The sequence below is a fragment of the Serinus canaria genome, chromosome 2 (assembly GCF_022539315.1).
Source record: "Serinus canaria isolate serCan28SL12 chromosome 2, serCan2020, whole genome shotgun sequence".
NCBI lineage: Eukaryota > Metazoa > Chordata > Aves > Passeriformes > Fringillidae > Serinus > Serinus canaria.
Genome location: NC_066315.1, coordinates 128,484,339 through 128,496,895, shown reverse-complemented (window position 1 = coordinate 128,496,895; position 12,557 = coordinate 128,484,339). Strand labels below are relative to the sequence as shown.

The following is a 12,557-nucleotide window of genomic DNA, read 5'->3' as shown; positions in this document are numbered from 1 at the left end:
AAACTTTTTTACTCTGTGGGTGACTGAGCATGGGAACAGGCCGCCCAGAGAGGTGGTGAAGTCTCCCTCACTATAGATATTCAAGGGCCATCTGGACACAATCCTGTGCCATGTGCTCTGGGATGGCCCTGCTTGAACAGGGAGGTTGGACCAGATGATCCACTGTGCTCCCTTCCAACCTTGTCCATTCTGTGATTCTGTGACCTGCTGGAGCAAGTTCAGAGGAGTGACACCAAGATGACTGGAGGGATGGATCACGTCTCCTGTGAAGAAAGACTGAGAGAGTTAGGATTGTTTAGCCGTGAGAAGGCTCCAGGGAGACCATAAAGTTTTCCAGGGTGAGGGTGGTGAGGCACTGGAACAGCTTTCCCAGAGGATCTACGGCTGCCCCATCGCTGAGAGCGCTCAAGGCCAGGTTGTACGGAGCTGTGGGCAGCCCGGTCTAGCGGAGGTGTCCCTGCCCAGGGCAGGCCACCAGAACACCGCCATGGCCCCTCTCCCTCCCGCCCAGTCCGCCCCAGTCCGCGGGGGCGGGGCGAGGGGCGGGGCCCGGCCGTTCCATCCCGCCCCCTCCTCTCCCCGCCCGCCCGTCACGTGCGTTAGCGACAGGCGGCGGCGGCGCCCATTGGCGGAGGGGCGGGGGGGCGTGGCCGGCGGCCGGTCCGTCAGCTGCGCCGGGCCCTGACAACAAAGAGCTCCGCGGAGGCGGCGCGGACGCGGGGCTGGGGTCACCGCGGTCCGGGTGAGTTCGCCGTGCGGGGAGCTGCGGGCCCCGGGTGCGCTGCCGGTGTCCCGGGTGGGATGGTCTCCCGCGGTCTGAGTGGTGGAGAGCAGCAGCAGTGGCGGAGCCCCCGTTTTCCCGTACGCCCATCCCGGCTTCTCTCCGCTGGGACGGGGCCGGGGGCTTTTGGCGATTTCCCGGCTGTGGAGCAGCCGGCGGTCTCGTCCGTCCGCCCCCCGGCCAGCCTCGGAGCGTAGCCGGGAAGGTGCGCAGCTGCTGAGGCTGTGCCGGGTCAGCCCGCGCCGCTGGCCGCGGCCGCGGCCGTGTGGAGCCTCCTGGCGGCGGTGGCGGAGCTGCGGGCTGAGGGCGCGGGGGATCGACGGCTCGGCTCTGACCCCGGACTGCACTGGGACTGGGAGGTGTCTTTTTCGGTTGTGTTTTCTTTTTGCTTAGCACATACCTCATCTCCTTTGCTAGGTTAGAAACAAACAAAAAAAAACATAAAAAAGGAAAAAATACTTTTTTTATTGCAGCGATACTGTGTTGACATTCATTCGGTGTGTTATCTATAACAGCCTCTTAATCATTACCGTAGCTGAGTCAGTTGTTCCCAGGCTTGTGTTTTCCTGCAGCTGACAGTTCCTGACTAAGAACCCCAACGCCTCTCTGTCTCTGTCCTGTTTTCCTCCGCGGACGATGGTCCTCGATAACAGCCTAACTTCTCTTTTGCTGTCTGACTTGCACAATAGCACACAAGCGTGGCCTTTGTAAATGCGCTTGTCCAAAAGGATGTCAAAGCATCAACCGCTTTCTAAATGTGCCGTGGTTTTAAGCCCAGCTGGAGATGAAACCAGGACAAAATGATTCAGATGTTTTTTTGGATCCTCCTTGGGGTGGGGGAAGGGAAAAATGGAACAAACTGCTTTTGATCTACAGAAAGTCATTTGTGGGTCAAAAGCTGAGGTTTGTTTAGCTCACATTCTCAGGAACAGTGATCTCTCTCTTACTTGTTAGAGGGTAATTATTTCATGTTGCTGTGATGCTTTTGGAAGCCTTACCAGAGGAGTGTGAGCTCTCATCTTGCTCCACTCTGCAAAGAACAAAAAGACAGCTTCTGCCTGAAGTTACCTTCAGGCTTGATCTAGGAAAGAGGCAACACATGTGTGTGGGAGTACAGGGAAAGCCAGTGCTCATCAGCAGCCACACAATGGCTTACTAGTTAGCCTAAAGAAAAAACAAACTCATTTTTTCATAGGCCTGGTGCCAGGAGAGAGTTAGGGAAGGATGTGGAAGGTGACTGGAAAACTACAGACTTGAAGCTTTCACTTAGAGTTCATTTCCTTATCCATAGTAAGCTCTGCCTGTAACTGAAGCACTCAAACCTTCTCAAGAAGGTGCTTAGGAACACTGTAGGCATTTGGCATTTCCTTAGCTAACCCATCCAGGGCTTAGCGACTTTACTGTTAAAAGTGTTTCCTGCTAGTAACCACTGAAAGTTGAATTTTGCTGCAGTTTAAAGCCACTTCTGCTTGCTCTGCGTATAAAAGAAGGCAATAAATGTTTGCCTCTTTCTTCACGGAATTGACTACTGTTGTAATTTTGTCCTTCCCTCTATTAAGCTTTACCATTTTTAAAATTTTGTTGATTTTCTTTAGACTTCTGGTAATTTTTGTAGCTCTCTTTAGGAGAGACCTGATGTTTCATTTTCAAGTGTGGTCCTTAAAAATAGACCTATATCACTATTGCATCTGAGCCTGTTATTTCTAGTCATGTGTTTTCCTGCAGTCAGTAATTTCTCTTGAGCATAACTTGAGTTTCACTGTACCTTTTCATATTGCTCCTGAAGACTACTTTAAATTCTGCTTCTGTCCTTCTGTGCTGTCTGAATAAGGAGGAAGCTGCATAAATGTGTGCTCCATGGAGCAAGTATTTGTCCTTACCTTGAACAAGTGGGTGATGGGGTCTGGTTTCCTGGGATAAGATGACACAAGAGGCCAAATGACTCTTTAGTGTGGCCTGAGAGGTCTAGGGTGAAACTTGTTGTTAATTTGGTGAATATTTTCCCCATAGTTTTTGGTTTTTCACCTGCTTTAATGGCTTCTATTTATTGGCTCATACATAAATATCAAAGGCAGTTCTGGGGTGTTTAAACATTCAGTTTCTTGGTACTAATGGGATTTTTCATCTTGACTGCCAAATGCAGATGTCAGGCTTACAGTGACCAATTACATGTAGATTTAAGGGAGTGAATTGAGAAATAACCATTGGGTTTAGTTAAACATATCCAATACTTTTCCATGTTCCTTAGACTTAGGATACATGACTACTTGGGTGCTTGCTGTGAAGTGGTGTACTTTGAACCTGAAGACAGGATGTGCCTTGCTACTGTGTTAACTTGCAGTCAGGGTGGAACAGAGAAGAAACACTGCTTTGGGCTTCCCTGGGAGCCCTCACAGGGACTCCTCTGTGTCAGCAGGGGAGATGAGTTGTCTGGAGCAGAAGACATGCCCTTGCCCTTGGTGTCTCTCTGACATGGAGGAAGACAGGGAGGGAGCTGGGGGAGCATAGACAAGACTCCTATACACCTCCTCCCTTAGGAGAAGGTGGGACTGACACCTAAACCGACCTTTTTTTGGGGAGGAGCCTGAGACAAAGGCAATCAGCTCCCAGGAGAGGCCTAGGATTGTCTTTTTTGCATGTATCTAGCTGGGAGGGGATGGCAGATGCCACTGAAGCTGCCTCTCTTCAGGGAAAAATGTTCACCGTACCTCAGACTGCACTAACAAAGGGCTTCTAATTTGTTTCCTTAGGGATGTTACCTGTGGTTTTGTCATTAAGATGCTTGTCATCATTTTTTACAGGTTTCACGTAAACTGTTTACAAGTCATGCTTTTGCATGTCCTGTACCTAAGCTGATAAAGCATCTATGCACTTTAATCTCAAGTCTATGCCACTCTGCTAGTAGTGTGAGCTGTGCCTTGAACCTTGGATATAAAGACCTACCAGCCAAAGTCTTGTTCCTGCCTTAGTAATGTTCCAGAGGTTAAATAACATGCTCATGGGAGAGATTGATAGCTTGTCCAGCCAAGAGCCAGAATTCAGTGAGAAGGAAGATGACGAGTGGATTCTGGTTGACTTTATAGGTAAGATGTCTGTCAGACTTAAGTTCTGCCTTTGTCTTGCTCTGGCTCTTGCTTGTCTTACTTCCATGTGAACAAACCAGTAGCTTGGGGAAGCTTTATCTCAGCAAAACCAGTGTGGGATTAGAGTGTAGGGTGTCTTCCAAACAAATGTTACATGTTGTGTAAATTAGTGAGAAAAATGATGTCAGATTTATAAGCCTGACACAGGTTTCAGCAGAACCGCTTGTACAAATAAAATGTTTGACTTATTTCGCAATTATATAGCTTTACTGATAACAGTTGTTTCACTTGTCTAACATGGCTTGTCTGGGAGCTCCCTTTTCCCCTCCCCTGTTTTTAAAAGTAAAAATTTATGTATGTGCTAACAGGGCTTTTTTTGTTTTTCTTTTTTTTTTCATTATTATTATTTCATATCCTGTTTCTGCCTGTGTGCAACTGTGTTGTTTTCGGCCTTCTGCTATCACCAACATCCATGGTTCCTCTCCACTGACGAATGGTCCCCTGCAGCAGACACTTGCACTAATTGCTCTGTGGAGGAAGCAGACCTTGTTGAAGCACCGGCCACGGACAGCTCGCCCGTCTTCTCTTGTTTATCGTCTCCCTTGGAACACTTGCCGGAGGCCAGCGAGTCCTGCTTCATCCAGTTTGAGTCATGTCCTATGGAGGAGAGCTGGTTTATTACCCCTCCCCCGTGTTTCACTGCAGGTGGATTAACCACTATCAAAGTGGAGACCAGTCCGATGGAGAACCTCTTAATAGAGCATCCCAGCATGTCTGTGTATGCTGTCCACAATACCTGTCACAGCCTTAATGAGACTGGATGTGGGGATGAGGAATTTCACAGCCCAGGTAGTCCCAGGTATGTCTGAATTCTCTTGTCAAGGAGCTCTGGTGCTGAAAATATCTGGTTTCTCCTTGATCAGCTTAGACACTTAATACTGAATTTTCCAGCTTATTTTAGGGGAGGTGAATAAAGCATGAATACCACACAAGGTGTGTAGAGTGGTCAGGTGCTTGCCTCCTCAGAAAAATGTTGTACAAGATGGCAGTGTTGGCAAACAGTTGGGTATGCATTTTGGCACTGCAGTGAATATTCATGGAGCCTTGTTACTCCCTTGCAGAGTATGTTCCAGTTCTGTGTAAACTGGTGGCAGTTAACTGTATAGCCAGTAACGTAGATATGAAAGCACTTTGCCCCTTCACAGCTACGTATGTTTTTCATAACTGCTAGTCAGTATTCTTTCAGTCACCTTGTAAGATGAAATGTAGAACGTTAATGATCCTGACAGGGAAGTGGCTTTGGGTTTAGGTGGGAGGCTTCTATGTTTTTTTCATTCCTCAACCTAGTGATAAGAATAGGATTAAATTTGCCCACAAGTGGCTTGTGGAGCAAAAGTAAAAGTTTCCACAAAACTTAATTCCTTCAATGTGAAAATCTGTGCTGCAACCTTCTACTTTTAGCGAAGCTTTTGGGTCCTAAAAATCTATCCTTGTGGGTTTATTGCCATGCACTGCCATTCTTTGGTGTTGGTGTATGCAGCTATATCAGCATAGTAAATATGGCTGTATGCAAATAGAGGATTCCTTTGCCATTATGACCCCATGCTTGTCCGTGTATTCGTTGGGTTTGAAATAATTGGGTGTTTTGTGATTCCCAGTTAGTAACAGACTGAATTTTCATACCATCTAGTTCTCAAGTTTAGAAGCAATAGCACTACAGAAAAAACATCACAGTATACTAAGCTTTGATATACAGGAAGAAATTAGTATAGCAGTTGAGTTGCTGTAGGTAGATGCCTGTTGACTGGTCCAATCAGCCCCTTGCCATATTTAAGTTTTTAGCTCAAAGAAACAGGTGACTTTGAAATGACATGCTGCTGTATAATGTTGGAAGTATAGTGCTGATACTATTGATCTTGGTGTGGGATTTGTATAATTATTTGGGGAGGACAGTTTATGATGTTAAGCATTAGGGTCTAGTTTAAGTTAAATTGGAGGAAACTGTGAGCAGACAGCAGCTTTAAAATGAGGGTCTGAAGGAATCTGCAGGAGATGCCATAGCAAAAGACAGTAAGCCACTTTATCTAAAATATCAATTTGCAGTGAATAGTAACACTCCAAAGTTGGATACTGACTTTTCAGTCACTTGAACCGGGGATTCTAATGTAAATTCAGCCAGAGAAGGATCCTGTCTTGTGTTACACAGTGCAGTTAAGCTGCTTCAGTGGCCGGGGAAGCTACAGGTAGGCTCTTCAGCTAGTGTGTAATTGAGTTACTTCACAATGAACTCTGTGCTGTTGCTTTGTCAGAGGATTTAGGTTCTTTATGCGACAACTGGGGGGAGACTTAAGTCTAAAGTTGAGGTAGACTGCAGAATTTGGGAACGTTGTTTACAGTGATACTGGAGTAAGTTTCAAAAGCTGTTGTGAAGTCTCTAGTGGTTTAATGGTTGGCCATTTAATATTGTAGGGCCAAGAAAAGCTGCTTAAGGCACACTGGCACAGTAAGTACTACTGTTTTGGAACAGTGCTTTTTGTTTGATCAGGCTGCTAGCAACACTGCTTCCTCTAGAGCCTTGTCTGCCAAAGCAATACTGGTTTTAGGACTAACCTTTGTGCCAAATGATTACTTGATCAAGCCTAACTACATCTGCTTTAACAAGCCAAAATGCTAAGTGCAGAAAAATTACTGAAATGATTGGGTTGGGTGTCTGAAGCCTTTAATGTTTCTTGTGAGCTGTGGTTGTGTAGCACAGTGAGCAGGACACTTGTGCTTTCTAGCAAAATAGACACTGGAAGCACAGCAGCGAATGCATGTAGTGATGGTCTGGCTTAAGACACAGCCCCTCTAAAACTCCATTCTGACAATGTGATGGAGTCTCATCAACCCTGTTCTCTCAGTGCATAGAGCTCACTAGTGCCAGCCTACCAAATGCACCTGAGGTACTGAAAGGCTGCATTTTTGGAAGGGCACGTGGCTGTTTAGCTAATTCAAACCACCTCTGCTATCCCAGTGTCACTTTGATGACAACTAGAAGAGTGTTGGTTTGCAAACCATTGCTGGAAGGGTATTTGATAAGGGGGGGTGGGGGGAAAGCTAAAGTATTTTCAGCCAGCAAGTTTAAACCAATTTTTCTCCTTTTGTGGAGGAAATATATTTTTTCATTTTAAATTCCTTTCAAAGCAAAAGGATGTTGTATAAACTTCCCTATTTGTCAGATTAGTCATATTTTTCCATAACAAAACCACAACAGTTTGTATTAACAGTTGCTGCCCTTTGCTAGCTAAGGGTATACTTAGGAAATACAGATTGCAATAACTATGGTGTGGCTTCCTGGCTCTGTAATAGCTTTCCCTAGAATGGCTTCACTTGAAGTTCCACCTTCAGCACTGTTGGATGCACTAAGGGATCACTCCACAAGGAAAACAGTAGTCCCATATTTGTAGGTACCCTCATATAAGTTAAACTGGTGTTTAATTTGCAAAGATTGTAAATACAAGGCACTGTGAATTGATTTGTGCTTGTTACTCCCTTACTTTTTGCTTGGTATTTCAAGTACTAGGTTTAGGACAATATCCAGTGAATAAACAGGGGAAGACCAGCATGCCACATATGACTGTTCTGCAGTCTCTAGTCTTCAGTCAGTCATATCAAACTACGCAAAGATCCAAAAGCAAGATTAGGATATTTAAAATAAGAAAAAAGTAGAAGGGAGGGAGTATTCCCTTGATAACAAGGAGTATTTTCCTCCAGTGTGGAGTGGGAGGAGGCAGAAGAGCTTGCTTTGTGTCAGGCACCTGCAGCCTCCCAAAGTAAGGCTACAAAGGGTGTACCATGACCATGGCAGACCTGACTTATGTCTACAGAGACATCATACAATAATTGCAAGTTAAGCTCTTCCAGAAAAGACTTTATGATGAAGTCATGCTAATGTTGAAAGACAGACTTCCCAAGATACCTCTTGCTCATGCCTGGGCAAGTTCCTGGTCTTGCAGACATCTTTTCCAGGCACCACTGACCAGCTGACAGCTGGTTGTTGGGCCCTGAGTGGGGAGAGAGAAGGCAAGAAACTCTGCTGCCACTGCTCTCACACCAGCTCTAGCACTCAGATTAGGGTTTTGCTTTGCTTTTAAAAATGGCTAGGCTATTTTTAACTTTACTTTGGAAGTTTCAGGAAATGCCAGTGATTGTTCTGTCAAGTAGGGAAGTCCTTTTTCAATATGTCGATCGCTGCTTGCACAGGCTGCTGGTTTGTTTTTCACTAGTGCATGATGAAGCAAGGGTTTGCCAAAACTGCTGACTCACTGCTCATGAAATTTAGGGGGCTGGTTGAGGAACAATCCTTCTAAGTTATTTTTCATGTGTGTCACAACTGGTCTACCTTTCCATTCCTCTGCATGAACATTGTTTGTTTGGATTTACTTGTGTGGCTGGCAATTGAAATGCACTTTTGTTAGTGTGCTTCTGTTTTAAGGTTGAACCACCCATGTTCAAGATGATTTTAAACCAAACTTTGCCTAGTGGATAACTCTCAAGTCTTCTAAATCTGGAGCAGTGTGACACACATTGCTTTATATTTCTGATCTGTATTGCATCTTGGGCTTAGGGAGGTGGTGTGGGGAAGAAAGTCCTTATGGTAGAATAAGACAGCAAAAGTCCTAAGGCTGTTGTGGGGCCCTCATACAGAAAGTGATTTAGCAGCACTGCATATTACTTACCAGTGTGGTAAGTGGCTTGACCTTACCTCAGCCCAAATCTCTGTCAAGTAGAATAAGGGTACCCTTTTGAAGTGCTGGATGCTGATGTCCATGTTCTATCTACCCTTTGTTTTGCTTGTCTTTCCAATGCACCTCAGTGGTGACTGACACCTACTTGTTACATTTCTAGACAGGAGGCCCGAAATGAAACGGGACAGCGTGTTCACTGCTATGTCACGGCTCTTGCTACTAGTTCAACTTTTCTGGAAAAAAACAAGAGCTTTCGTCCTACCCACTGGATAAAAGAACATAATGAAAGACACTATCTCAACAGGAACAGTCTGCGTCGCCAAAACCTTACCAGGGATTGCCACTCTCGGCAAATCAAGCACAACGGACTGTTTGTTCACCAGCCTTGCCAGCGTCAGTTCAATTACTGATGGTTCTTGTGGTTTTAATCTATGGTCTAATTGTTTCTTAGGTTGCTTTTGTCTTCATGTGTAGGTAAGTGTGGTCAATCTGAAGCTGATTGTCAATCCCTCAAACACAATCGTAACTAGTGTTGCATTATTTTCAAAAGATACATAAATCTCCAAACATCTTGCATCAAGTTCTAAATGCTGGTGTTAAATATCAATGTCTTGGAAGCCTATCAGTACGATAGTTTGTGTGCTGTTTTATAAACTTTGATGTATAGATGGGTTATTAGTTGGTATTTTCAAGAAATTTAACTGAGATGGAAATCAGTTACATTTTGCATTAATCAAAACGAAGTTAGAAAATTTGAGGTTAGCCACGTGCTTTAATGACCAGTACTTGACAGCTTGTGTATCTGTCTGTATTCAGCATATATGATTACTTTCTGACAAGGAAATTCTATAGCTGCCAGTGGATATTACATAGCTGTGCTGAGCTGTTGCAAGAAGGACATCTCATCTAAATTCCTAGAACTTACTTGTGTTAGTGGGGTCTGTGTAGGTGTGCTGGGTACTTCATATGGATATTGAAAGAGGGTTAAATGTCCCACCAATATTGTTACAGTACAATATGGCACCCGTGTTACAGATGTAGTACCTCACAGTGAAGTGGGAAGAAAAGTGAACCTTTGGGTAACGTGCAGATGCACAACACAGAACTGAACTGGGCTTTACCAGATAAAGTTTGAGTTTCTCTAACTATTTCTGTCTTTGAAGCATGTATTTTCCCTACCCTATCTCATTTAATCTCTAGTCTAGTTAAAAGAGAAAGATGGTGGATTGACTGTTCTTTTAATCCTATCAGTAGCTGACTGCTCTTCAAAGAAGTCAGGCTGATAGACAGCTATTTCTGAGCTACAACTTGCTATTAGATTGTCTCATGTTCACAGATTGAGAGTAGCTCAGAAGTAGCTAGAAGGAGCTTTTATTCTAAGGTCTCCTAATTTTCTCTCTTTTTCTCTTATGAAAATGAAATCCAGGTTAATGGGGACTGGAAATGAAGGGCAGTGTGAGGCAGGGAGAAGTGGATGCTGAGCTAAACACAGTGATAACAGTGTATAAAAATTGATCAATCAGCCATGGTTGTTCTCCTAGCCCACTGGAGGCAGAAGGACTTAATAGCAATTCTGTGGGCCCACAGGAAAGAAAAGCCATTCAAAACTATCCAATAGTTTTCTTAAGAACACTGAGCAAGATGTTTTGGAAGTTGGCAGGCACTGCTAACTAGAGCTACAGGTAAAGTAAAGTTCACCTGTTAACAAAAGCTGTGTTACACAGCAGCCAGTGGTATGCTGAACCCTGATAGATCAGTCTGGGAAGTGGATTAAATGGGAATGGAAGTAAGGAGGCAGAAAAGAAATCTTCAATGAAAGAAGGGGGGGAACCAAAAGTAAATTTATCTTCTTTTCTGCCAGTGCTTAATGTGATTTGCTGTTTTCCCTTGTGTTTAGTGCCTAGGGCATTACAGTGTTAACTTTACACTCAGCTGTGTCTTCCAGTAGTCCTTACACAGAAGTTGGTACAAGAAGTCATGTGAGGAGTCTTTGAAATAAGACAAGGTCAATAATATGAATAGTTCCAGACCTATGAAGTATTTAAATTCAGCCAGATGCTTCAGTTTCACTGAAGCAAAACCCCAGCAATTCAAATTGACCTTGATGTAGTGGTACTGTTGTGTGTTCTGCAGCTGGAATTGTTGTGGAACCTACTTAGCTTACAGGAAACAGCATTTATAACTTATGTTTCACTGCAGATGTGCTGCTTCACTGCAATTAGGATTGTCACAAAGGGATGTTGAAAATAATTAAATGTAGAAAAGCAAGAGGTGCTTTCCTTGATAGTTTTTGGGGTTTTGTTGTTTGGCTTTGGTTTGTTGGTTGGTTGTTTTTTTTTTTTTTTTGACAAATTGAATTCACATGGACACTGAAAGAAAACAAAATTGGTCACACCATGATTTTCCAAAAGAGATATTTTGTTACTGCTGTTTTAGCAGTATGTGCCCATGTCCATACAACAATTCTCATGTGGTCCAAATTCTTTGGTTTATCTGCAAATAGCTGTAGTTTCACCAGTCTTTTATCTGTTCACAAGTATTCTTACTTGCCTCAGATAATCTACCTTTATCACTCCAACTTTTTGTCTAGCTTAAACTTCCTTATCCTTGCTGCCAACTTTCTAGCTCAGGAAAATTCTTTGCTTTTCTGTATTGTTTTTCTTTATATAGAAGTAACTACTTTCCTTCAGCTTTAATTTTCTTAAAGTGCAATGAAGGAAGATGGAGTCTCCACCTCTCTGTGTTGGAAGGAGTAAGTAATCCCTTAACTCCTAATAGGGAGGTGGAGCTGAGAGTATAAGGCTCCCAGGCATTAAAATGAGAGCCTTGGTCTGTTCTTCTCAGTAGGCAAGTAAATGCAACTTTAGACTGCTCCTAGAATTGGGAGATACTGATCTTTTTATACTGCATTACTAGATGACTTTCTGGTGATGAAAACCTATATCTTTCAGGATATAAACTATTGTGTTGCACAAAGCTGTGCTTCTCAATTTGTAATATTGGAAACCATATTATTGTGTGAGATAGTACTACATCAATGGCTTTTTGTTAATTTGTTTTATATATTTATGTTGGTCTAGCCCTGTTTTGTGCCTGGAGCTATTGGGCAATTAGATTTGTTTTGGTTTACTGTTTTAATAGTGAGCTGTGTGGCTTTTTATATGGTTTTTTGAATTGTATTAAAGTGTGTGTTTTTTCTTGTAAAAGTGGAGGCCTTGCACTGTCTCATACTGATTTGATATTCATGAATCTTGCTGAAATTGTATTTTCATATGTATTGACCAATGGACAGATTTGCATTTTAAACTGTGCCTTCTACACAGCAAACTTGAAGATTCAAAAGGGACATTTCAGTTGGGATTAATACTGTACATCAGTCTATGCATATATGGCAGCTTCTCTCCAGAGCCACTTCTCTATTTGTAGCAGTCCTTTTGATATGGAAGAATCTGTGGCTCTTATTTTTAATAGTTTAACACAAGCTGAAAACAGACAAAATACAGCACTTTGCCAAAAAAGGTAGCATTGCTTAACCAGTGTGTATTTACTAAAGTGATCTTCTGTATTTTGTTTTCATAGTGCGTTCTGCGTACTGTGGGGAAACATGATCTTAACTCTCAATAAAAAATGGCCTACTAAAAATTGTCAGTCTGTTCTTTATATTACAGGTTAATGAAAATCCAAATGCTTGAGCATCCTGTTCAGGTGGCAGGTCTGAGTGCTTGTCTCATTGCTTGCTCTAGTACAGCAGTTGCTCTGGGACTTGGTTTGCATTGCTGGTCAGGTGACAGCGTGCGTCCAAGCAGTGCTGCACATCTCTGCTGACTGCTGCCTTTCCTGACCAACATGCAGGAACTCCGTGGTTGAACAGGACAGAGATAAAAACCACATGAAATGTGCACTGTAGGGGGGGATTTTTTCTATATATTGGCTGAACCTCTCTTGTTTCAACTCATGCCCCACTGC

The 12,557-nt window shown here is 43.4% G+C and overlaps 1 protein-coding gene across 3 annotated transcripts; it reads left to right on the top strand.

Annotated features, from left to right (window-relative positions):
* The first annotated feature begins 633 nt into the window (after positions 1–633).
* TP53INP1 (tumor protein p53 inducible nuclear protein 1) lies at positions 634–12,233 on the top strand. 3 transcript variants are annotated; one of them, XM_030231318.2, is made up of 5 exons: positions 634–742; positions 3,583–3,864; positions 4,375–4,723; positions 6,334–6,367; positions 8,752–8,905. In XM_030231318.2, the coding sequence occupies exons 2-5, from the start codon at positions 3,753–3,755 to the stop codon at positions 8,767–8,769; spliced, it is 513 nt and encodes a 170-aa protein (XP_030087178.1). In that variant the 5' UTR covers positions 634–742; positions 3,583–3,752; the 3' UTR covers positions 8,770–8,905. The 3 variants fall into 3 exon arrangements, with proteins under 3 accessions (XP_030087178.1, XP_030087163.1, XP_030087158.1); XM_030231303.2 differs by lacking the exon at positions 6,334–6,367 and having other exon boundaries at positions 8,752–12,233; XM_030231298.2 differs by lacking the exon at positions 6,334–6,367 and having other exon boundaries at positions 4,372–4,723; positions 8,752–12,233.
* Positions 12,234–12,557: the final 324 nt, after the last annotated feature.

Coding starts and splice junctions, on each gene's coding strand:
- TP53INP1 (XM_030231298.2), top strand. CDS start 3,753: ATGTTCCAGAGGTTAAATAACATGCTCATGGGAGAGATTGATAGCTTG. Junction 3,865..4,371: donor GATTCTGGTTGACTTTATAG/GTAAGATGTCTG, acceptor GGTCCCCTGCAG/CAGACACTTGCACTAATTGC. Junction 4,724..8,751: donor CACAGCCCAGGTAGTCCCAG/GTATGTCTGAAT, acceptor TTACATTTCTAG/ACAGGAGGCCCGAAATGAAA.